Genomic DNA, 27,938 nt, shown 5'->3' with positions numbered 1-27,938 from the left:
CGTCAAATATTACGGCTAGATTCGATATGGATTAGATATGTCAGTGTCAAAATTGACTTTTTGTTTGAAGAAACGTCACATTTGACACTGACATATCTAATCCATATCGTTTCTAGCCGTAATATTTGATGTATCCTAAAGTTCGAATCGGGTCGTAAGAATTTGCAAGGCCAGACTCTAACTCAAACCATACAAGTTGGCTCGATAGAATAAAAATCACTACAGCATGTCTAATTTTCATTTATTTCTCTACTCAGCAAATCGATTGATAATATAATTTTGGTGGAAATAAAAAATATTTATGAACGAAAGTGCTAGAAAGTATTTAAATAAATATGCCACATATATAAATATGTGGCATGTAAATCATCCTGGTATGAAGTTACTTAAATTCATCGAGTGTGCAAACAGGCAACATGATGGTGAGTGTAGCCTGAGGCTAGTGGGCTTATCCACTCTCATGATGGCCATGATTGCAACGTGAAATTTCACTTCAAAAGAATGAGGTGGTTTTTGTGGAAAAAAATTGACTTTGAGTATTGGAAGCCTTATTTATAAAAATAAAGCATTATTTAAATCCTCCCCCCATTATTTGTTGGAATTTGGGACATGAGAAGGAAAGAAGTATCTTGGAAACTCGTTCCCATTTCTATATTTTGAGTACTTACACTTACCTACTTACTTACCTAAGTTAGAAGTTAAGCGCATTATATAAGTTGCATTTTTTTATGTCTGTATATCTTCTCTTCTACATGTAATATGTTGTGGCGTTAAGTAAATGTATTTTCTTTCTGTCGGCGCGATTCGGGAAATGAATTAGAGATTCACTAGATATGAAATAGTAAAGATATGCGACGTTCCATGGCAAAAGGTACCATTGCCCCCGATGAATATTGGAGCGGCGTTAATAATATATAGCGTAAGCGCCAGCCGCTATAAGGTACCTTTTGCCGTGGAACGTCACATATCTTTACTATTTCATATCTAGTGAATCGCTATTTCATTTCCCGAATCGCGCCGTTTCTTCTTTCTTTCTTTCATACTTTCTGCCAAATCAATCCATACTGCGGGTCGTGGTTTAAGACTATTTAAATACTAAGCTGGCGAGTTTAATAGACATGTAACCATAATCTACGCGTTGTATTTAATTATTTCCACGTCCACTTTTCAGCAAGAAATAATCATAAAAACGCTACGAGTACAGCAGAGTCGCTCCCTGTGAATTCAGCCAGAAATTAATACAACACGTAAGAACAATGAAGTCATGATGGCGTTCGCTACACGAACGTTTTCGCTGCGTAATTTAGAAACAGACTATTTTCGTTGCACCTTTAAATTTATTTTGTAACTTTTTTTGTATTCAAAAAAAGGCTGGTTTAAATATTTAACACATCACTATCACGGAGATTTGAAAGTTTATTAGAGCCATTTTATTTTAGGTTATACACTAACCGCCCTTATTCATAAACGCGCTACAAACATCAATTAGCTAATCATCGCTTGTCTTTCTCTGTCATTTTGACTTTTGTATTTGTAAGAAAGGGATAAAACATAATTTAACTAAATCAGACCCGTATAGTTTTATGAATAAGGGGGTATGTAGTCTTTTTTTTTATTTGGACATTTTTATGTTATTTCTACTCAGAATCCCGAGCTTTTAGATCCTAATAGGGAAAAAAAGTGTGCCAAGGTTTTTTATTTCCATTGCATAAAATTGGATTTAAATTTAGTAATATCTACTTTTTTCCTATCATTAGTATCAAAAGAGCTCGCGATTCTGACTAGAAATATTTAATATAAAAAATCCCGTAGTTCCAATTACCTTTGTGGCCTTCCAGATGTGTACTCTGCACTTCTCTTTAGGGGTAGTTAATCAATGAAATAGTCCCGAAATAAGTTATACAATTTATAAAACAAAGAAAACCCTCTAATAAGAACACCATTTAATAGTCTAGTAACATTAAAACTTATTTTATACCTTTAAACGAGCAATGCTTGTATATTTATTTATATGTCGGAGCGTGACTCCAGAAGGACGTATGGCAGCGTTACAGTTTCATAGTTTGACGCCTGTATAAAATCGATTAGCAATGTTGAGCTACGTATTACTTGGTTGTAACGAAATTCATAAAGTTGCGTAAAGAGTACTCGTAACGCCCTCTGTTGGCGTATTGTTGAACTATGATGACAGGTAGACGGCTTTGGAACGTCAAGAGGTTTCTCTTGGGTGAACGTAGGCACGAGTTGGCATTTTTGTCGTTATGTTGGTACTTGGTAGACCGGTCAAGCAGGTTTGCCTACTTGACTTAAAGGCGGGAGCGGTGAGGCTCCTCGAGCAGAATTGATCGAGCCGCGCTAGAGATCAAACGTTAGCCAACCTCGTGCCTAATTCGCCACGTTCCTGAAGGCTTATAGCTGAAGGATTATTCTGAAAGCTTATAGAATCCAACGTTCTTTAACCATTTAGCTAAGTGTTTTATTTCAAGTGTTATTTTGATTTCTTACGTGTGATTAGAAGCTTACCTTTGTAAAATAAAGAGAAGTAGTGTTGTTTTGAAAAGATGTGTCCCGCCGAGTTTGTTGCCGGTCCCATATTGGGATACCCTTCTCCAATTGAGAAGGAATTAAATCTTCTCGGGTCAGAGGTGTACGGTTGGAGCCGGCCTAGCTTGACTTGAATAAAGATTTGAACGATTTATTCGATCCTTTTATTTTGAGTGCAATCCAAATACATCCCAATAGCGACTAGATATTTTAGTACGCACTAGTATGGTTAACAAGTCCGAAAGTTTATTTCATGCACTGTTAGCATACTGAGTTAGCTGTGAAGTAATACATCGAGATACTACGCCCACCCGCCATCCTGTGTACAACCCATGCCTGCGCCCTCCGTCATATATATAATTTTATTTCGGGGATCTCGGAAACGACTCTAACGATTTCGATTAAATTTTCTATATGGGCGTTTTCGGAGGCGGAAACTCGATCTAGCTAGGTCTTATCTCTAGGAAAACGCACATTTTTGAGTTTTGATATGTTTTCCGAGCAAATCTCGGTTTCCCAGATATTGAGATTAAAATAAATAATTTAGATACCAATCGATTCGCCTCTCATATCCAATTACAGCAGCCATTCTCAAAGTGTGCTCCGCGGACCCCTAGACAAAGCCTTTGTGGGGGCTCCGCGAGAAAAAGCGAAAATAAATCAATAACCAGGTCTCCTATATCTCAGGCGGCCGATTTTTGAATTTTGACCGCTCGATTTCATGTATTTCGTTTAATAATATCTCCACTACTAGGCATTTAAATTCTACTAATAGAATTGAAAACGAGTGGTCAAACTACCTAGATTCCTTTCTATCGTTCGTAGTTCAAAAATTAGCATTTCGCCGTTTTCCAGCGATTTTCGAGTGACTTAATCGAGCGATCGAAGTTCAATAATCGCCCCCTTGGTCCACAATTAATTTGACAAACGAACATTTTTAATTTGGGGCTCCTTCAAATATTTTGGAAAGGGTTCCTTTTGGAAAGCAAAAACCACCAAAAAAGTTTACCGCTGAATCACAGAAATATAAGTTAGAACTTTTCGCAAAAGTTTCTACAAAAACCATCGCATAATATCCGACAGATGTAGCAAGTGCTGTAACCCCGAAATTCTCGAATATAGCCATTAAAAGTAGTATAGCCACCCTAAATGTACTTGAATACGAACCGGCTCACGCACACATGCGGAGAGGTTGCCCAGGCGCATCCACACACACTGATGAAGGGCGAAGGGAAATTTTGGCAATATTTTGTGGTGTGCTAATCGTTCGCGGAAAGATGGTGCGCGTTTATTGGTTTTATGTAGTTGTGAAAGTCTTTGAATTTTCTAAGTAGCGTATTCTGATTCATATTTTATTGTTAAGAACGTTTATTTTATAGTGGCAATCTTATTTTTGTGGAACGTACTCCATCAGGGAATTACGTTTGTCAATTGAATAGATAAAGTTGATGAAATTGAAATTGAGCCGATCTTGTTGAAACTTGTTCGAGAGAACGACTCACTTTATATTTAGTCAACCTTTATAGGATTCATGAAATAAAACGATTGAAACGGATTATAACGCGTATATTGAATACATACTACATCCCGACGTTTCGAACCCTTTACTGCGTTCGTGGTCAACGGGTGACTGAGGAAAAACTGTACTGTGCAAAAACTACCCACTTACAAAATAATGAACCATCATAAACTAAATTTTAAGGCCAGTTATACATGCAAAATTGACCACGAATGCTGGAAAGGGTTCGAAACGTCGGGATGTAGTATGTATTCAATATACGCGATATAATCCGTTTCAATAGTTTTATTTCATGAGTAACTATCGCGGTAACCGAAGACAATATTCTTTATATGATTCTTCAAAAATGTATTTATTTCATGTACTTGTGACTTCCAGTGACTTCCCTGGATTTTTAAGAGTTTATATAATAAGTTCTGGGCGGATGATATTATTATACTCAAAATAGATACGCCAATTAATCAAACTACCCCATTATCAATACACTTCCAAAAATTCTAACTTTCGTAGTGACTATTTACCAGAATATATTATATTATATACCTAGGTAGGTTTCTTTTTCGCAGATATTACAAACGAAACATGGAGCCGCCATTACCGATCCTTCGAGACTATCCGAAACGCATTAAATCCCGCTAACGCGCCCAGATCCCGGATGCCGGAAAACGAGATAGTAGCTGAAGATGTAAATGGAATAGTTTTACTATGCTTGTTAAGTGTTCTGCGTAGTATCTACTAAAAGAAAATTGAATGGAATATCGAGTTAGACCAAGAGAAGTCTTCAGCGACTTTGATAGCCCACGCAGTGCAACTGTTATTTTTACGTCATAATTTATTTATTTTTTTATTTTTTTTTTATTGGAAAAAGGTAAACATTTGACCACAATCTCACCTGATGGTAAGTGCCGATGCAGTCTAGGATGGAACATGCTTACCTAAAAGATGTCTATTCACTCTCGATTTAAAGAGATCCAAGTTATAGTGGACTGGGAATAGATTTGCAGGAAGTGAATTCCACTCCTTAGCCGTTCGCATGATAAAGCTGGATTTCATAGAAGTTTGACGTTTAAAATAACATTTGCACTGCGTGGGCTATCAAAATCGCTGCAGACTTTTCATGGTCTATCTCTAATAAACTTCTGACTTACAACTAAGACATAACACTTTGAAATCGATGTGTTTAGACGGACCCTAGATTACTTATTAAAACACGCAATCTTTTTTCGGGTATGATTCTTATTGCAAACACCGCATTTGTATGGGTAAAATGCACCTGTAAGGGTGGTCACGCGAGTGTGCGTTTTAGGCTTGTGTGCGTGTATGCATGTGTGCCGGGCAATCATTTTTCGTAAGTACTAGAGGATAGGAACATACAATATATAGATTTCGGGTGTAATGTATTGCCGGGTGGGAGAGAGTGGATGCAAAAAAAAATGTTTTAGAAATGTAGGGAATATTCATGTTAAAGTTTGAAAAGTTACATCTAACGATGTACGTAGGTATTTAATTTTATTGGAACTTCGTAAATTCATGAATTTAGGATACTATTATAAGATTCCTCGGACTGTTGCATGGCAGTAAGATACTGCAGTAATTGCACAGTCCACATAACAGTGGTTAATCCGTAGGTACATCCCTTTTAATTTGTGTAATCTAACTCAGACTATTATAAATAGCAGAAATATATTTAGAGTATCATACATGTATAATGTTATATGTACGAAGAAAATTCATACAATAATATGCATCGTTCCTCCACTGTATTATTATAGTGTCATGTCAAACTACACTATTTTACATATATTAGTGTCTCTTTGTTTATAACGTCGATTGAAATTTGAAGAGCGAAACCCTCCCACGCCATGATTAGCCCGATTTCAATTAATGTAATTACAACAGTCTCCCCTTCTAATGACTACATGTTCTCATGATGATGGGGGATGGCAGTTTGACGACACTCTGCGAAAATTATGTTGTAGTTAGTACCGTAAAATGTACCAACTTTGCTCCAAATTTGCTTGAAAATTCGAAATTTAATTTGAATTTTAAAGTTATTATAGTGTGATAGGTAAGTATGTATATTGATATGCCTATGACATATATGCGGACTACTCACTGTCTGGCCTTGGAGTAGACTGCCCCAAAAATTACGCATTCATTCTAGCTCTTAAATTGGTTATGTGGTAAAACCATTCGCACAAGTGCCCCGTCAAAAGATCGACAGGGCGGGAAACCGTCACATTTCGCAGGAGCGGACCGCAATGTGAATTTTCTGGAGTGGAAGAGTTTTTCTGACGCTTTCAATATTAGTGGTTTGACCTTCAACAATTATGTGATGTCTCGTTTCCAATAAATACCGTGGAAACATTTTCGGAAACTATTATTTGTGTATGTTTTTGTTGAAATTCAAGCAATACATTTTTTACAATATTTTTTTCTAATACATTTTTATATTACAATTTCTACTTTATGTAGATAGTAAGTATTTGTAACGGGACAATTCAATCATCAGCTCAAGTAAGTAATATATTATATGAAGCTGCAGATTGACGCTATTGTTATAGAAACAATTAGCTACAAATAATTAATACCGGGCTTAACCGAGTAGAGTGATGAATTGTTCCGTTTTATTGTGCGAAATGTATGCTTTGGAATAATAGTATTGTAGTATATTTGCTTATATTTTGATATGACAACTATGATTGAAACTGTTACTGGAGCTGCTTAAAGGATACCAATGATATTTTGTTTAAAGAGGGAAAATCTCTAAATCAATTGTAGAAATATGTAAGTAGTTCACCATTTAATGGATCTTTTCTGTTTAAAACTGTAGGTAAGTGAGATATCATATATTTTCTTCTTATATCAAATTGCTTTTACGGAAATTCGAATAGTCCCTCTACGGTTATCTGTCCACCAAAACTTATATTGACAAATTGTGGCATGCCACTATACACATAATATAATTCTTGCCAAATCGGACAGAGTTAAAAAATCTAAGGCAGGTTCTATTATAACTTATTTTTTTATTTTAAATGGCCTATGCGTTAGTTAGGGTAAAAACACTCAACTTTTATCAATGTACCTACGTTAAAATTAGCCAGCAGTTTCTTTATATATATTAAAGAACTAAACTTATTTAAAACACTGATTTAAACTTTCACGATTATTAAACATTATCAAACTCATCTCATCTGATTATTTAACATATCGCAGCTGTCAAAAATCGTCAGGTCAACAAGTCTGCGGTGGCTGAGCATTTGCTGGAGTCAGGACCAAACCACTGGATTGAGCTGCATAACCCTAAAATCCTCTCCACGGATCGCCATTTCTACAGTAGAAAAGTGCGGGAAGCCATTGAAATCAAAAAACATTGCAATTTTAATCGGGACGAGGGTTTTAAGATCTCATCCACATGGAATCCAGTCATTAGTAAATGTAAGCGGAAACGAATATCGACAGTCGATAAATCGAATATCGTTAGTGTTGTGTGTCGACAGAGTGACATCCCTAGTGCGCAAAACGTTCAAACTGATAAACAAGACCAAGTGCGGGTAGTTCGAAAAACTCGCGCGGCTAGAAGATGTTGATGTCAACTTGAGCCAGTCTTCTCCGAGACCACGGGGACAACGCCGTCCTCGAAACGTCGGAGGTAAATCTTAAAACTTAAATACGCGATTAAGTCCCGTTGTGCAGTTTGATAAACTTATTTACTAAAGGACCTACAATCTCTTGAATAATACATACACTAATGGAAAGTCATACCTACTCGTTTCTCTTTTCTGCCTTGTACCTAAAGTGATACATGTCCCTGAAAGCTAAATAATATAGCAGCAACTTTTAAGAAAATGTACGCCATGTTTGGGCAACGGGCAATGCACTATGCATTCTTTTTACTGCACGCTTCAGTTTTACTCTCTTGGCTATTGCAAATAGAATACATTTTTACTATTTCATACCACATTTTCCTCTCCAATTTGGCTTTTTCATAATAGAATTCCTGACGCAACGCAAATGGTTTTACAAGAATGGTATCTTAAAGATTTTGTGTGATGCATTTTGCAAACCACATATATGTTGCGAAATGTGATTAGTATTTTACTTATTAGAATGTATTTCTAAAGCATTTGTTGTAAATACAGATCTTTAAGCGATATTTCTTGTTACTTCGGTTGACTCTGAATTGATTAGGTACATTATAAAAATAATTGGTCTGGTTATTATTAGTAAATTACATTCATATATTGTAACTTAATAACAATTGTTGAAGTAATATTTTATTTACGTTTACAAGCGGTATTACAAATTTTAAAATTACAGAAATATTTCATCACTTTCGACAAGACTCCCGAGTCCCGAGTCGGTGATTTTAGTTTCAAAATTAATAAATTCTTTAAAAAAAAAAGATCAAGGAATCCAAGCACCCCCACACGCCGAAAACCGAACTACCAAAATCGCGAGCGCATAGGTCAAGCGCACTGCAACCGTCCCGCTCGCACCCGTGCGCTAGAGCGAGATAGCAGCATGGCTCTCTATAACGCAAAAATGCAGTTTGAACCGCCTTACAAAGTAATGAGATACTGAAGTTCTTTGGCTTCTGTTACTATGCAATGTATTTTAAGAAGAAGCCAGGAAATTAGAAGGGAAGAAAAGATATGGCGCGCCGCGCGTAACTTGCGACGGATGATATGGACATCGCGTGGATTTTTAATTTTTTAACTTTGTCTCAATTACTCTGAAAACTTGATTATTTTGCTCGTCAGATAACTCGAATATAGTAGTAGTAGTAGAGCCATTTATTCCAATAAATATTACATTTAGTTTACAAAACTGCAATGTTTTTTTATATGTATAGATTTAGTATTAATACTATTTTCATAATTTATGCAATTTAAATTTATACGAACTCGGATATATCACTGGCTATTTTATACTAAAATTGTGCTGTGGGATGCAGGGTGATGATATACAACTGAGTTACCTCGGTACGAGTCTAGTAGTGGTCTGTAGCTATTTGATACTAAAATTATGCTATGGGATGCAGGGTGACGATATACTCGTACAACTGAGTAATCTCGGTCCGAGTCTAGTAGCTAGTGGTCTGTGGTATCTAACGACCCCGTCCCTCGGGTGTCGACCGCGTTTGAATAAATAACAAAACACTGCGGCGCTTGAAACAACAGACAGCTGGAAACATACGGGACTACATTGTGGACGTTGTAACATATTATAGCCCATTTCATATACAGTGGAACCTCGCTAACTAACCTCGATAAGACGAAATCCTCGTTAACATGAAATAAAATGCTATTCCCTTCCGTTCAGAGACCAAAATCTCCATAACTCGAAATATCTAACCTCATTAAGACGAAATTACCAACGATTCCCTTCACGACTATTCAGTACCTACATCTCTTACCTCTATAACTCAAAAAATGAAATTTGACCTCTACAACTCGAAATACATATTTGTCGTTTTGTTTTACCACCTCTATTAATTCGAAGTTATTTAATAACAAACCTCTGTAACTCGAAAAAGACAATAATACTGTATTTTTAAATGCGTTTCTATAATTGACCGGAGCGTAGCGAAGGTCTACGTTTCGACTGGAGCATTTTGCTTTTGTATGTCCGGATGTTCTCCTCTACAGGTCGCAATTCTTAACCGAATCTCGTGAAATTTTGTGACTGGATTCTATGTCTAAATAAAATTTTTTTGTCCGTCCGGTTTTTTGATTTTTTTTTAAATGGCGGAGTCGTGATAGCTCACGCCTAAACAAATAGTGGTATCGATACCATACGAGTGTTTTCTTTTTGGGATATGTTTATAGATTAAATGGCCAAAAATTCAGAAAATTTATTTCGCTGGTTTCGGAGGTATTGAGATATTTAATTTTAACTAATTTTAATTTGAGAAGGAGTAGCTAAATTTCGTCAACCCATCTAAGAACTATTTGGCTCAGTTTGTAAACGTTCGCTTTTTCTGTTTGCACAGAGCGTCTGGGTTCGATCCCCAGTAATGGTAGGCTGGGATATTATAACTTTTTGTATTTTTTTACACATACATTTCGTATTGTTTTTTTTTAATTTACTATATTTAAAGCTCTTAGCACCATGTTATTTAAAGCTCTGCTCGCGAGGTCTACAGCTCACAGAGCCACTAGTTACCTCTCTAACACAAATTTTTCATGCGGTTTACCTCTGTAACTCGAAACCTCTATAAGACGCACAAAAACCTACAAGAACCTCCTTTAAGTCGATGTCCTCCTTAAGACGAAACCTCGATATCACATAGTTTTTGGCGTTTCCCTTGAGATTCGTGCTATCGAGGTTCCACTGTACCATGGCGGGATTCCACTTGAAACTGCACAAAGAGAACCACAATGTTGATCTATTCATTATTTCATAATTCGTTTATTGTCTGTAGACCATGGGTATATACAATGATGGGACATAATAATATAGAATCACCATGGTCTAGCCATTAGGCGTACAAACAGTCAAACTTATAACTACTTACTACTAATACTTAAAACATAAGTCATGCTAATTACAATATTATTGACATATTTATAATTTAACAGAAGCGGTCCCATATCTAATATTACGGCGATAATGTTAAGATTTGTCACAGAGGTACTCTTGAATGGAGTAGTACGCTTTTTTTTGATAAATCGTCGTGCAAAATTTTCTTAAAACGTTGTAAATTATTACAGTCTAAGATGGGTTTTGGGAGTTTATTATATAATTTGGGTGCCATTCCAAATACACTTTTGGAAAGTAAGGCCGTTTTGAATGGTTTTGCGTATATTTCTCATCTATTATTTTACAATAGATGAGAAATATATGACATGATATGATATTTATTGGTAAATATTTACATTTACAAGTCATCTTATTTACAATTATCTTACATATAACATTACAAAACATTACAATTAATAATAACATTTTATTAAATACATATATTCCTATATAATTTAGTAGGTAAGCGATTGAGCCAATGACCCGTGGCTATCGAAGAACTCGTCAATGGTATAGCAAGCCATTTCTAGTAGGACGGTTTTTAGTTTCCGGACAAATATTGCATCGCTAGAAGCTTGCTTAATTTCATGGTCGAGTATGTTGTACAGTCTGATTCCCATTACATGCATAGACTTCCTAGTTTTCGCGAGGCGACACGCGGGCACGACCAACTGATTACGCCTGCGCGTCACGCTACCCCGGAGTTGGCTATGAGTGGGGATCTGATCAAGATTTTTTCACCTCAGCAGCTCGAACAAGGGTACTTTGTTTCTTAAAAACAGTGAGCAAAATGCGATTTTGCTCACTGAGTCATTTTGTCTCACTCAGTGAGCAAACTCGCATTTTGCTCACTGATTGTGGGTCAATCAGTGAGCAAAATGCGATTTTGCTCACTGAGTGAGACAAAATGACATTCAAGTGACCTTTATGGTCATTTCAACATGCGGGGTCTAATACAAGTTCGATATACTTGGGTTCTATTATCTCTGTCCCTCTAGGTATGTTCTCACTGCTTAGGGTGAAAAATTTTGTGTACTACACGAGATCAAAGTTATTTACATCTCGTGCGCTTTTGAATCCCTTACTACGCTCAAGATTCTAAATTAGATTCACTCGCTACGCTCGTGAATCTATTATAGAATCTTTCGCTTGCACGGGACTCAAAATAAGCACTCGAAGAAATATCAAACTTTGATCTCTTGTTGTACAAATAACTATTTCTTACGTATTTGCATACTTCTATTATGTACACACTAGGTAACGTGAGTATTTTACATTTTCTAAACAGTTCTTTAGCCGGATGGTCGAGCGGTTTTCTAATCATAATACGGAGGGCGCGCTTTTGTAATTAGGGCGAGCGAAGCGAGCCCTATCACTATTCGACAATCTATGCATTCTTGTGGTACACTTTACGGAAAAACTACTGCACTGTTAGGTTTGAGATTTAACATAGTAATTCAAATTCATGTCTAGATGTGTTATCAAACATAAAAATATCATTTTATAACAATAAAAAAATTAAATAAAAGAATAACACTTTGTATTACTACTAACGCCATCTGTTGGAGAACAGATGAAATTAACATTCGTGCTAAAGTTAAGTAATTATTAGTTTTTCTGACAGATGGCGTTTACGCCATTATCAACGATGAATACAAAAGTGGATTAAAAATTTGGATTCAGACCCACTTCGCTTCGCTTGGTTTGATTCCCAATTTAGCAATTAAGTGTCTGTGAATACCTACTAGAACAATCAATTTTGCTGTATATTCACTGCGGAGGTCAATAAAATTTACTCGTATGTTTTGTGACGCTGATGAACTAATCAGTCATGTTGTGTTAGCAAACTTAAATCGGGTATTTTCAGTTCGAGATACAGTTTTAGTGTTACTATTGCTTGGAACTGCTAAAATTATAAATAAAGATAAGCATATTAATACAATCTTAGTGATTTAGGGCTTAGGGCCGATACAGATGGACTATAACCCGAATGCAACTTGTATAGGAACTGCACGCCGACTGCACGCCAATTGCAACGTCGGCGTGAAGTTCAACAAAATGACCCAGAACCCTGGCAGTACCTAGTGGAACTCAAGTTTGGTGCAACAAAGGCACATTACGTTTTGGTCATCCGACTCATCGTGATGAGCACTTAGGAGAGTAGTACCCAAGATAGAGCTGATGCTGAACCCTGGTAGTACATAGTGGAGCTCGGGTTTGGTGCAACATATATAGACACACGCTGTTTTGGATATCCCACTCGTCATGATGATCACTGGGTAGACCAGTACCCAAGATAGCTGATCCTGAACCCTGACAGTACCTAATGGAGCTCGGGTTTTAACAACATAGGCACACGCTGTTTTGGTCATCCGACTCGTCTTGATGAGCACTTAGGAGAGTAGTACCCAAGATAAAGCTGATGATGAACCCTGGCTGTACCTATTGGAACTCAGGTCTGGTGCAACATAGGCACACGCTGTTTTGGTCATGCAACTCGTCTTGATGAGTACTTAGGAAAGTAGTACCCAAGATAGAGCTGATGCTGAACCCTGGCTGTACCTAGTGGAACTCAGGTTTGGTGCAGCACAGGCACACGCTGTTTTAGTCACTCGACACGTCTTGATGAGCACTTGGAAGAGCAGTACCCAAGATAGAGCTGATGCTGAACCTTGGCTGTACCTAGTGGAACTCAGGTTTGGTGCAACATAGGCACACGCTGTTTTGGTCATCCGACTCGTCTTGATGAGCACTTAGGAGATTAGTACCCAAGATAGACCTGATGCTGAACGCTGGCTGTACCTAGTGGAACTCAGGTTTAGTGCAACATAGGCACACGCTGTTTTGGTCATCTGACACGTCTTAATGAGCACTTAGAAGAGCAGTACCCAAGATAGAGCTGATGCTGACCCCTGGCTGTACCTAGTGGAACTGTGTGTGTGTGTGTGTTTATGTGCGGAGCAGCGTGATTACCGCCAGTAGGTGTCCAGACGAGATAGTATTTCGCTCAATAGTGTGGTGTGGACGCAAAAATAAATTCAAGGACATTGGGTCGCTGACCCAACATTCTGTAGGAAAGCCAGTTGGCTTCCTTACAAAAAGTACTGAGCGACCGTGTAGGATGTAATAAGCGCTTATGAAAATGTATACGTGTGGATGGATGATATTGGCAATTTGATTTTGTCGTCTGGACACGCTTTTAATGGACAAAGTAAAAGCTGTAACAGACAGGCGTACCGGACAGCAACCGGGGTCCGGTTAGTATATTTCTTTCTTGCTATCACTTATAGCTGCGTTCTTAACGGAATTATTACGTACTCACTCGATCGAACATGAAGCAAGCCTCGGATTGGATCAAAGCCGCGGTCCGGTACGTTTCGGTAGAAAAACTCCGCGAGCCCTTACAAAGCTCTGCTTTTTGCTAGTTTAAATAGCCTCTCACGGTCCGCAGCAGTACCCCATAGATCTACACCGTAGATGAGTATAGAATGGAAGTATCCATAGTAGGCTTTCCTTAGGTTTTCCTCAGAAAGACTGTTAGTTAGCCTAGACAACGCGAAGCACGCAGAAGCGAGACGCTTACACGTCGCATCTATGTGAGGTGTCCACGTTAGCCCCGCATCGATTACAAAACCTAGGTATTTGACTTCATGTACATGCGGTACCATAATATCGTTCAAAACAATCCCAACCCGAGTATTTACATTTCTCTTTAATTGGAAGTGCATTATGTTTGTCTTATCGACATTCAAAAGCATCCCATTAGCAGTAAACCAATCAGATATCCTTTGCATTGTTTGAGTGAGCTTTATTTCCAAGCTAGTGAAGTCATCGGCTGCTGTTATTACACACGTGTCCAGGATCAAGACTGGAAAGTTATATTGTAAAATACGACGCCGCAAAAAAGTTTGCCGGGTATCTACTTGCCCTGAACCTCTAGCTCGTCTCTTTTTATATGGGATTTTGAACAGCGCGCCAAGCGGGGCGTTTTGTAAATTCAAAACCCCATATAAAATGAGACTTAACGCAAACACTGTCACGTCACGTTATCGAATGAAATTTGCACTAGAGGTACAGGCCCCGTAGACAAGATGCCAATCGCTAACGCTATATAACAAAAGAAACGCAACTGTCACTGTCACACTAATATGGAAGAGTGATAGAGATACAAAGCGATTCGATAGCGAAGCGCAAGCGATCGTCACCCTGGCTAGGCCGCCTACAGCTCATAAACAGCGACGGGTCCGCTGTAAGCTCCAGTCAGTATGTGTCCCGTGAATTATTCATCGTCACGCAACTACGCCCGTGATTCGGGCGCGGTTAAATTTTCACCCCGAGCCGAGATTGTGCCATCTAATCGCACATCAACGTGTACAATTCACATGCTTTGTACCATTTGTTATTGTACATACTACTAGCGACCCGCGCTTCGCACGGGTTACACAAAACCTTTACAAATTATACACCTAAACGTTATTCAAGAATCACTCTATTAATAGGTGAAAACCGCATGAAAATCCGTTCTGTGTTTTTTGAGTTTATTTATATAAAGCTTTTGTTTTATGGGATTATAATTGTTGTATTTCACACTTGAAGTAAAACACATACCTAGTCATTATTCTCTATGAGTATCACATTTATTTCACAAATATTACACCTGTCATAACTACAAAAGTTTTCGGTACCAACTCACTCAAAGCGTCAGTTTTCGACGCCCAAAGCGACTGCGAAAGCCTGTCGTCGAGCTAACGCAAAAGGCGCAGCGTCGTAATTGCGCAAGCAAATATGGCAGGCGCTTTGTTTTCGTTAACGAACTGCTCTAACAACGTTGCCTTAGGAAACTACGATTGAATGATGATTGAGGCCTTTTTTAGTCAAGGGTGGAAATTGTGAAGTATTGTTAGTTTTAATTGCAGAAGTCTGGTAAAAACAACTTATGTAAGTTAATAGCATTCAAACCAGTGGTGTTTTTACTGCGTTGTCAACATTGTCAAACTTGTAGGAAGGTGTTTTAAAGGTTAAATTACTATAGCTTAACACAATTGTTAGATTATACTACTTATTCTGTTAATTTATTTTTTGCAAAAGAAAGAAAGCTAGCTAAAAGTGTAGTAGATAACAACTTCAACTCTCTTTGCTACGAAATATGACGCCGTGGGCATTAGCATAGAGAAATAGTAGTAGTAGTAATCACTTTATTGTACTGTACACAACACAGGTAAATAAGTAAGTAATAAGGTAGGAAATAAGTAATCTTAGTGTGCTCACTCCATATGGCTTACTCGTTCTCGTAACATAGATAAAAAAAAAGTTTGAAGCGCACTTTGCAAACACATTCGGAGGCAGGTTTTCTTAAAATTATCGGTGTATGTAAAATGGACCTCGTAGACTCAATAAAATTTTAAAATAAATAAATAATAATATAATAAATAAGGTTTATATGGACTCGGTTATTATATCAATGATAGGTGCGATTGTGCGTGCTGTTTTTGGAATTGACTAATGACGGTGAAAAGATGGGTTAGTTGTTATTGTTGTAGATTAAAAAAACACAGAAATCGGCAAGAAACCTACCAGAAAACAATTCAACGCTACATTGACAAAACAAGTTCAAAACAAACACAATAAGGCACTTAACACCGCTCACAAAAGCAAATTACTGAAAAAAACACCCTTACATAAAAGGCTCCCTAAAAGTCTTAGCTTTCTGATCACATCAATTCAAAAAGCAATCTTGTTACGTATAAAATATGGTCCTATTTTCGGTGACGTAAAGTTAGGGAAGGGATGATTCAAGTTCGCGTCGCAGCCACGAGTGTGATTGATTTGACAGCAAGGTTTTTCGGATGTCATTGTGATTGCTAGCCGAGACCGTGATGACCGGAGATGTAGTGCATAATTGTTTTCCATCGTATTCTCTCGGAAACGTTCGTATTTGTCATGCTACTTCAGTCAACGTCAGTACTTTTTGTACCAAGACTGACTGAAATAGCAAGACGCGTTCGTACGTTTCCGTGAAAATACGATGGAAAATAATTAAGTATGCACCATCTGTAAGTCTGGTTCACAAGAGCCATAAGTTCTATGTATATAGTTGTGTCGTTTTCGAGAACGTTCTCTGTTTTGTAATCTCTGTTGTGTTCTCGTTCGAGAGGGAATATTCCCCATAGTAAATGAAGAACGTTTTTAAGAAAAGCACAACTCTAACCACAGAGCGTCTACTGCGATCATTGCCTTAGGGTGGTATTCCATCTGTCCATCAATATCTTTGTCCAATGTCATTGCGTCATACTCTCTCATTAAGCAAAACGTGAGACGAAATACACATTGGACAAATAAATTTTCAGGTGGAATACCACCCTTACGAAGGTCGAGGAGATCGTAAAGTATTGTACGAGTCACATCCGGATTCTTCCTGAGGGTCCCAAAGTTGAAGCTCGACACAATGTGAATTTGTGAGTCATGATCATGTAGGGGCTATTCATAAATTACGTCATTTCAAATTAGGGGGAGGGGTCTGGACATCGGATGATGGTAGCATGACGTAGGAGGAAACGGGGTCATTCGAAGCATGATTTTTGGATGACTTTAGGGGAGGGGGGGTCAAAAATCGTAAAAAACGATGACGTAATTTATGGACAGCCCCAAAGTAACAAATTACACATCACAAGGTCACTGGTTTCAGCAAGGTTTGCCCGAACTCGCACATCAAAGATAATACAGCCTGATTTCATTCACCGCACCCCATTCAGCGATTGAGCGGATTGAAAGAACGAGTGAACAGGTTTTATTGAACGAAATACGGTAAAGATTTGACTCCAATCCAAGGGCTATAAAGGTGTGGAAATATGCGTATTTTATTTTATGTTAAGGAAGGAAAAGAGTAAGGCCGTTAATTTTATTACATTGTATATTGATTTTATGAGTTTTAACAAAACGCAAATATACAGGATGATTCATGAGACGTGAGCAGGACCAATCCTGCACACTCAGTAACTGATAATTGATCGATCACCGTCGTATTTAGGAGAAACAACAACACTTTTTTCCATTTTTTTTACTTTTTGGTGAGGCCAAATTTAATTCTCTGCAATCATGGTCACCCTACAGTGATGACAGTAATGACATTCAATTTGACACAGAATATCGGTAGTTTAGTATTGTAATTTTAGGGTGACCATGCATGTCGTAAATAAATTAATAACTTATTTTTTCAACACGACTAGAAAATTAACGTTAACCTCACTAATACTGATACAAAATACTTGCTTATAATTAACGATATACGCAGTGTTAGTCCTGCTCACGTCTCCTGAATCACCCTGTATAGGTAATGGCATTTCAACACGATGTAAGTATTAATAAAAAGCTGATTGAGCCTTAGTGCCATCCGATGAGAAACGATAGGGCCAATAAATCATTAAATGATGTGAAATGAGTTATGGTCATCCACATTCTTGATTATATTCTGCCGGTACTTTCGCATATTATTAATACATCTTTGTGCACTGGGGTTTTTCCTTCTTGTTGGCGTAAGGCCTTTGTCATTCCTCTACCTAAAATTAATAACCCCAGTTCTCTCACTCATTTTCGGCCGATCTCTATCCTTCCGTTTCTATCTAAAATTCTCGAGGCAGCGGCCCATAAACAAATTTCGAAGTTTATTCACCAGTATAATCTCTTGTCACCACTTCAGTCTGGTTTCCGAGCCGGTCACAGTACCACCACAGCACTTCTTAAAGTTGCTGAGGATATTCGACTTGGGATGGAAGCTGGTAACGTTACGGTGCTGGTGCTTATAGATTTCTCTAACGCCTTCAATGTGGTTGACCATGACCTACTACTCGCTACTTTGACTCACTTGCGTGTGTCTTCAGAGGCAACAAAATGGTTTTCCTCCTATTTGTCAGATCGTGACCAGGCAGTTCGTGCTGGCCGCTCACTGTCTGATTGGTGTGCGCTAGACACTGGAGTCCCTCAGGGAGGTATTCTTTCTCCCTTTTTATTTTCTGTGTTTATCAACCTAATTACCACCAATATTCGTTGCTCCTATCATTTGTACGCCGACGATCTGCAGCTGTACGCTCAAGCTAACGTGAACGAGATAAACACGGCCATCTCGTTGCTTAACAATGATCTGGATCGCATCGCGGAATGGTCTGACAGTTTTGGGATTAGTGTCAACCCAGCCAAGTGCCAAGCCATAGTTTTGGGAAGCCAGCGGCAAATCTCTAAGCTTAATTCGGTTTCTATCGCACCGATCCTGTTTGATGAGGCTATTATTCCTGTGAGCGCAAAGGTTAAAAATTTAGGATTAATTTTTGATTCTACCTTTTCCTGGAGCGGCCATATGGCGGATGTGAGCAGAAAGGTTTCAGGAACATTAAGATCTCTCTATAAGTTTAAGAATTTCCTACCAGTTAGCACGAAAAAGATGTTGGTACAGGCGTTGATTTTGCCAATTATTGATTATGGTGATGTGTGTACAACGAACGCCACTCAAGAGTCCCTTAACAAACTAGAACGTCTCCTCAACAATGGCATACGATTCATCTTTGGCCTGCGTAAATATGATCGTATTTCCTTCTACCGCCGCCAACTCAATTGGCTCTCTATCCGTCGCCGTAGATGCCTTAGAATACTTTGTACTCTATTTTCTATTATGTTTGAGCCTTTTGCTCCTGAATATCTTAAGAATAAGTTCGTGTTTGACACCCCTCGCCCAGGCTGTGAGCTGCGAACCTCTCGTATTCTCAAACTTTCAGTTCCTGCTCACCATACTGGTTTCATGACTAATTCCTTCGCTGTCCAGGCGAGTCGTCTCTGGAATTCACTCCCTCTCAACATAAGACAAGCCCCGAGCAAATTTGCTTTTAAGAGGATGCTGCATAAACATCTGCTGAAACAAGAGTATGAGTAGGTAGTATCCATCGTAATATATTAGTATGTATGTGAGAATTATGTAGTAGTATATTCGTTGTATATATTTTATTATTTTTATCTGTGTATTGTATATGTAGTTTATTATGTTTTTCAGTTGTTTGCAATAGTTCCTAATTGAATTCTCTTACTCTTCTTCTTGCACCATTTTTATTACATCTCTGTTTAGCCCTATGGTTGACTGGTAGAGAATGCCTTTAGGCATTAAGTCCGCCATTTGTACATTTTATTTGTATTTTGTGCAATAAAGTTTAAATAAATAAATAAATAAATACTAACTTCATACCATTATTATTACAACCTACTCTTTCCTTAGAGAACCGCATACTGAAGTCCTTCTTAGAATTTTGGCAGAGAGTTGATACCACAACCAATTGAGGGAGGAAATTCTCTAAAACAGCTCAGTGATCAATGTTTAAGTTTAAAGGCAAGGACTGAGTCTGCGTACGCAGCGTATGCAAATTTTATGACAATCTGAAACTTCGCCATGCGTTGAGTTGCATATGACAAGTATATGTTTCCAAGCATACAATTTTCAAGATTCAGATTTCATAAGGGCTCAGTTTGTCCCGTTTTAGGCTTAAAAAGTCTTCTATGATGAGTGGCACCTACCACGAGAATGTTCCTAATATGTGGCTTTCCAACAGAGACCTTTTGCCTCATGTACATTTATAAGGACCGTTCAATCATGCACATGGAGTAATAATGACCCTTCTTTAATGGAAAGCCACATTATGTCACCAAACTCAAGTATTTAAGTACAGTCACCTGCAATCATATGTTACACAACGAAGGCCGCAAAAATATCTGACACGATCTTATTTGTAGAGCCATAAGTGTGTCACATATTATTGCAGCCCCCGAAGAGTAACATATTATTGGAGGTGACTGTACATTCAGCTGCAAAAGAGCATGGCGACTTTATCAATGAATTCATTCATCGTCCATGCCATTTTACAGAACTCTGCACGTAACTACTTCGTGATCTTGAAGAAGTGCCAATGCCGCAGCAATCAAGTAGCGGTGCTATCTGCCGCGGGCCGGACAACGTTAGAGTGAGATTGACGCGTCCCTAGGGCGCCTAGACCTCTGTACGTCTGTTATGCTTTTAAATAGTAGGTACGTACTCGTACACGTTGGTCATCTGCTGGCGTGTGCGATAGAGGTAGGAAACAACGGGTCAATGTACGTTATTTTTAAATAAATAATACTAAAGCTAAATTGTGGAATGAACTGTCGGCTGCGGTATGTCGGCTTGTTTGCCTCCTATATCATAATAGTACATTACGATACAAGTGCGAAAAGTAGGAACGCACGTGTATCATACAACGTTTTACAGTACATAATGGCTCTTCAAATTTTTGAGATAGGCACGTATTGTCCTTAATCCCGCCCTAGGGCGGTAAGGTAAAGCACCACATGTACTGTAAAAAAAATACAAAAAACTAAACTAACCTGTTGATGGCTAGTGGTGTCTTTGTTGTCGCTGCTTTCGGAGTCCGAGGTGTCGGAGGGCTTCTTGCAGTAGCGGCGGCACATGCATCTACAACAACAATACTTATTAATAGGTATGTAGGTAGTTATTGACTAAAAAATAATGATTTTGCAATGTTTAAGCGAGCTGCGTGCTACAAGCGTAGCCGACAAAACGGGACAAACCGTATGTAACGAAAAGCGCCCACGAACAGAGACGCCTTGCGGGTCACTGGCAGCGAATGTGTTAAGAATAAAAGAACACGAACCCGAAGCCTTAAAGCCGCTTCTATACAATAGAAGTTACAGGCTCATTTTCGAACATGCTGAAGTAACATGAAATTTGCCGACAATTTTCTAATAACAATTGCAATTGTCTTTGAAAATAATCGTCTAATAGATATGAGTGACATAACACATCCCGACCTTACGTAAGCCTAAACAAAGGGAAGGAACACGGCGAATATGTAATAACAGACGCCTGCCTTATAAATGCCAACGTATCTTACGTAATTCCAAAATACATCAGAATACCGGGTACATCTGAAGACACGAGTCTATCAAATTAGAGTCCATTTCTGGATGCCAGACAATTTTCAGTATTTGGATTTCCCAAATTCACCTTACCAGATTTATGCTAAGAGTACCAAAGTACACAAACCAAATTTCACGAGTCTCAATCAAAAAATAGCATAGAAATGATTAAGAGGAAAACATTATTGTATTAACTACAGGAAGGACAGGATAATTATTCGTCAACGCTTCGACAAAAATCCTATTGACGAGACGAAGTGCAATATGCAGGCCGTCTTCTCGAACTTAAACTTAAACTACTTCGAGTTTTTGAATGCAGGGGTTGTGTTATGACTTACTAAGAACTATAGTAAAATAGCTTGCATATTAGTATTTATTGCGAGTTCATGCATTCGCCACTAAACGCAAGTAGCTATAACACAACAATTTTGTAACTAACTAATACAATAGTTCAAAGAGTCTGCGTATCATTCTGTTGTGACACAAATTGTTGTTTCGTAACATTCCATTTAGTGACGCAACGTTTTGACGTAAAACACCCTCTGACGCAACTTGGACGTCACGGGCAAACCGTCTAGGCTAAATTTACGTGCCTATTGCTAATAAAGTGTTGATGTAACAAGGTAAGTATATATTTTCAAACGTGAGTAGGTACAGTCAAGTGTAAAAATGTGGGTGGACAAATCATCTCAAAACATGTCCCATACCTCTTATGTCAGGAAATTAAGAACTATGGGACATATTTTTATAAGTTGGCTACACCCATATTTTTACAGTTGACTGTACAGTGTACATACTTGTGGAATATAATAAACACAGGTTGTCTAGCGGCAGATTTCCGAATCCAAAATTTAATTTTTTGGGTTCCGTACCCAAAGGGTAAAAACGGGACCCTATTACTAAGACTCCACTGTCCGTCTGTCTGTCACCAGGCTGTATCTCATGAACTGTGATAACTAGACAGTTGAACTAATAACAGATGATTTATTTATTTTGCCGCTATAACAACAAATACTAAAAAGTACGGAACCCACGGTGGGCGAATCCGACTCGCAATTGTCCGGTTTTTTGAAATTTTCTAAATGTCGACCTTCGCTGTGTTCATACCCCATTAACCTTTTTCACGTATTGTCCAAATTTAGTATCTTCGGCTACCCTACCACAAAGACTAACATAGTCCGACCAGGTACAGTCACCTTCAATCAGTGGCGGATTTGCCCTAAGGCCAAGTAGGCCCTAGAGCGGCAAGTTTTTTTGGGCGGCAAATTGTGACTAAAAATTCGCTGAAGATAACAAGAAATAACTCAAAATGTAGTCCATATAATGGGTGCTGAGAAAGGGGAGGCTACAGAGCCTGTGGCCTAGGGCGGCAAAGACTGCAAATCCGCTACTGCCTGCAATATTATGTTGCACAACGAAGGCCGCAAAAATATCTGACACGATCTTTAGAGTAGTTTAGAGCTACAAGAGCGTGTCACATTTATTTTTGCGGCCTTCGAAGAGTAACATATTATTGCAGATGAATGTACAGTATAACTTGTAAGATACGACCCAACTAAATATTTAGAGGTAGTTAAACTCGGGAACTTCACCTCGCTTAGGTACGATATTATGTTACCACTGTACTTTTATTGAGATAAATTCAACCTTATAACTCGCCTCTTAAAGACTACATTCGTTTGATAGTCGACCATGTAGCAATTTATTCAGTAACTTCATAACTTACAGCAAAAAGGAAAGTACATCATTCTTATTTTCTCTTGTGTAAACGTTCATGTTTTTCTTTATATAATACATATTCATATTTTCTGGAAGTTTTTCTTTATTTTATTTTCATATAGCGTAATGGAACTGATTAATGTATTTTTCTTTTCAAAACTTTGCTTGAAATTCCGTTGTTTTACCCACAAGTGATGTAGAAATAAATTATCTAAAGTGCAGAATTGTTTTAAGAAGTGTAATGCTCTGTAGGTATCTCTAGGCGCCTCCCACTGATATGATGGAAATATTCGCTGACTGTTCACAGTGCCCATAAGTATCGTAAATTTGCTTTCATTCGGCTCGATTCGGAAAATGAATTAGATTTCTACTAGACTTCAACAAGTTACGATACGGATAATTTAAAGATATTTGTAAGATACATCATTTTGTCAAATTTGACGTTTCCGCGATTCTGGAGGTCCTCTTGAACGATTTCGACAAGTTATGACTTAGATAGCCAAGTCACATCTAGTCGATATCTAATGTAGATCTAGTTGATCTCTAAATCGTCTCAAGATCTTGTGATTATCTCGAAATCCAAATAGGCCCGATTGTCTACTATACCCAATAAAAATATCCGCGGCTTCTGAATACAATGATTTTCTCTTACTAAACAGCTGTTTATATCTTATTTCTATGAAAATGCGGATGACTCACGTTAGACCGGTCCGTGTCCGGCCCGGAGATTCCGGCGCATCGTTTTCTATGGAAAACATCACGTGATCACCTGTCATGTCATAGAAATGTAAGCGCCGGAAGCTCCGGCCCGGACACGGCCCGGTCTAACGTGAGTCATCCTTTAGAGTCTTTAGACAGCTATTTGGCATAGTAGGAAACATTTGGCAATTTAAGGTAGGTACTACTTATTACTAAAAGTACCTCTAAACATGCCATCAAATAAAATAAAACTCGCTTATCGCTCGCTACTTGCCGATCGCCGTAAGTGGGACACCTGCCTAAGTGAGCTCATAAATGAACAGCTGTTGTTGGAATATCTTTTGCGTAACTCGTAATGTATTTTTCGTTAAGAGTAACGAGAAAATAATGAGCACCTCCACAGTCAAAGATTTTGTTATGATTCCATAGCTCGGTTCCTCGGGAGCAAAAATGTGCTACTGCCCGATTCGAACTTTAAGATACGTCAAATATTATGTCTAGATACGATATGTCAGTGTCAAAAGTGCCTTTTTTGTTTGAAGAAACGTCACCTTTGACACTGACATATCTATTAGGGTTCCGTACCCAAAGGGTAAAACGGGACCCTATTACTAAGACTCCGCTGTCCGTCCGTCCGTCCGTCCGTGTCATCAGGCTGTATCTCACGAACCGTGATAGCTAGACAGCTGAAATTTTCACATATGATGTATTTCTGTTGCCGCTATAACAACAAATACTAAAATCAGAATAAAATAAAAAGATTTAAGTGGGGCTCCCATACAACAAACGTGATTTTTGACTGAAGTTAAGCAACGTCGGGCGGGGTCAGTACTTGGATGGGTGACCGTTTTTTTTTTGCCGTTTTTTGCATTAAGCTGGAAACAAATTATCGGACGCGGCTGACGGACGCGGCTCACAGCCGCGACTTATAGGTATCTAGATAATGAATATACACTGAACTGTGCAAACTATCGGAGGTAAGCCGTGGACGTAACCTTGTGCTGACCTTGAGCCTTCGGACATCCGACAGAAATCTGGCGCGCTATATGTTCCTGACAGCCGTCAGCCGCATGCCACGTCCCGAACACTGTGCACACTTTTAAGTCGCGCCCGTCAGCCGCGTCCGTCAGCCGCGTCCGATAATTTATTTCCAGCTTTATGGTACGGAACCCTTCGTGCGCGAGTCCGACTCGCACTTGCCCGGTTTTTCTATTCTATATCGTATCTCTTAAAGTTCGAATCGGGACGCTAGTGATATAATTAAATATCCACTCAACAGTTATCGATACTTATCGATATCAAATTTTTTCAATGATGTTAAAATCTGTGACTACTCTTAAGTAAATAATATTGAGAGCGTTAGTTTTTCAATGCATAAATACTTGTAAACCATTTTTTTTTATCGAGTCGAATTAGTTTAACCCCTGCATGGAGCCGCATAAAATTACAATATCTTTAAGTACCGTAAAAAGGGGTGAGTAGGTTTCGCGGGGAGAGTGGGGTTATGAATGGGGAGAGAAGGATTGAGAGGGGGGTGAGAAGGGATTTTAAGGCTACTGCTACAAAAATAATGTAAGTATTCCAATTTAAAATGGAGCTATAGTAATACGCATAATAAAAAAAAACGATCCAACAATCTTCCAAAATAAAATTTGTATGAAAACCCCTCTCACCCCAAATACGAGGCACTACGGGGTGAGGTGGGGTTTCCTCTTTATCGTCAAAGTTATGAAATGGAACTACCCAAAATAAAATACAAACGTCCGGAACACTTATTATATAAACCATTCAGTTTTCATATGTAAAAATAAAATGTTATCGAGGTTTGAATTTCAGTTTTGACCCTACTCACCCCATTTTACGGTACTTATAAAAAACGAAGAAACAATTTCATTTCCCATTTTCATGAAAGGAGGTAACCAAGCTTAGTACCTACATCATAAAACTGAATATCCATTTAAAGGCATAAAAGAATACTGTTCCGACTAGGAAAAATACACATTTACATTCAATAACATACTGTATAAGGGCCATTTTATTTAAAGTTGTCCCCTATTCATTTTTTCTAATTTGGGATTTTTTATGTTATTTCTACTCAGAATCATGAGCTCTTTTGATCCTAATAGGAGAAAAAGTGTCCCAAAATTTCCATTTTTCGATCTTTCCATTCCGTGACCGCCATACAAAGTCTATGAAAAATGGTAACGGGATGGAAATAAAAACCTTGGGACACTTTTTTTCTCCTATTAGGATAGAAAGACCTCGTGATTCTGAGTAGAAATAACATACAATTTCACGAATAGAAAATAATCAGCAGACAACTTTAAATCATATGGGCCATAAAGTTGAGTGAGTACAGTTTTATGAATGAACTCAATCCACCACTGCAGTAGTCAACAGTTTCAAAAAGTTGTGAACCGTGGACAGGAGAGTAACTTTTTTAATTAAACTGTCAACTTTGAATAGCCAGCTTTGAACTGTCGCAGTCATAGACCACTGGTCACAGACTCCGATCCAAAAGCGAATAAATAGGGCTTGAATAATTATGTTATACATACATATAATCACGCCTATTTCCCGGAGGGGTAGGTAGAGACCACGGATTTCCACTTGCTACGATCCTGACATACCTCTTTCGCTTCCTTCACTTTCATAACATTCCTCATACACGCTCGCCGGTTTAGGGTGCTCTTGACCTGGCCTTTCTTCAGGATCCCTGATCTGATCAGTGAAAGTCCGCCGAGGTCTACCCCTTCCAACTCCCACTTCCACTTCTCCATGTTATGTTGTTATAAAAGGGTTGTGAACCCTCTGACGTGAATACAAGTATTAAATAGATGTCAGTAAACATTGCACGCATGTGTGGTAACGCTTTTTTGTTCAATTTGTATTTTTTCAGAAAATGCATGTTTAAAACGTAAAATGCCAGGTAAAGATAGAAACACACTGGGTGCCTGTTCAGACTTAAGACAGACATTTGATTTAATTTCGAGATGATACATATCTAGAGGTATAGCTTACATCAATGTATATTTGGGTGAATCAACTTTTTCTTGTCACACTTGTCAGTTGCCGTGGTTACGTTCTCCTAAATCACTCTTAAAATACTAGATTTTTCGTATTTAAATGAACCAAAGTTGATTTTTTTGGTAGTTATAAGGCCTATCCATGGGACATCTACTAAGCACGTTTGTAGAACATGGTTCAGCAGTTCTTCTAACAAACTATGCTACTATTGTCTCCTGGCTGATGGGACAGAATAACAACAAGAAATAGGTGATCAACCCAATTATAAGCAAGATGCACTGTGTAAAGTTCAAACAGGCCTCCAGGTACTACTATTTTAAAATTACTCACCTGATGAAAAGCGTGGCGAAGAGCACCAGCAGCAGCGGCAGCAGCGTGGCGAAGCAGGCCAGGAACAGGGTCTGCAGGTCCGTGAACCCTGCAAACACGGACAGAACTGCGCCGGGTTAAATGTCTCAAGACTCCAGTAATATATGACAATGCACTAAGAGACAACATGGGGGACAGATTATTGTCATTATAGAATATATGAAAATTAACTAAGAACGTTTAGATATAGTAAAATAGCGCCAGCAGTAGTGGCAGCAGCGTGAAGCAGGCTAAGAATAAGGTCTGCAGGTCCGTGAACCCTGAGAACACGGACAGGACTGCGCCGGCTTAAATGTCCCAAGACTCCAGTAATACCGCAGATAATCTTCAAAACCAGAGAGAGGTCTCAAAACTGTGCCCAAAGCCCCCAAATCTCCTCTAAGCCAATCTAATGTTGGTATCGTCTAACAGAGATCTGTCATCCGGTTCGAAGGACCATATGCAGAAGCCGTGGTTAGGTTAGGTAGAAGAGCCGTATAATTCCTGATTTGACTTTACTTTCGCACAGTATGCAGTATTTCTCTCTGATTGATGGGGCGTTCTAATCAGGCAATTTCTGTTAGGTCATAAAAGAATCCAGGGAAAACAT

At 38.5% G+C, this 27,938-nt stretch overlaps 1 protein-coding gene across 2 annotated transcripts in view; it reads right to left on the bottom strand.

Moving 5' to 3' along the window:
• Positions 1-27,938, bottom strand: part of LOC134796283 (uncharacterized) — a 96,045-nt gene that overhangs the window by 24,174 nt on the left and 43,933 nt on the right. The window contains exons 3-4 of one of the 2 annotated variants that reach the window (XM_063768341.1): positions 27,311-27,416; positions 20,984-21,071 (exon numbers count right to left, since the gene is read on the bottom strand). In XM_063768341.1, coding sequence (XP_063624411.1) covers positions 20,984-21,071; positions 27,311-27,416 — 194 coding nt within the window. The remainder of the gene's footprint in view (positions 1-20,983; positions 21,072-27,310; positions 27,417-27,938) is intronic. The other variant, XM_063768342.1, reaches the window with a different exon arrangement.

Source organism: Cydia splendana, chromosome 13, assembly GCF_910591565.1.
Source record: "Cydia splendana chromosome 13, ilCydSple1.2, whole genome shotgun sequence".
Taxonomy (NCBI): domain Eukaryota; kingdom Metazoa; phylum Arthropoda; class Insecta; order Lepidoptera; family Tortricidae; genus Cydia; species Cydia splendana.
Note: the sequence above shows the minus strand (reverse complement) of the source record. Positions and strands in the feature narration are given on the sequence as shown.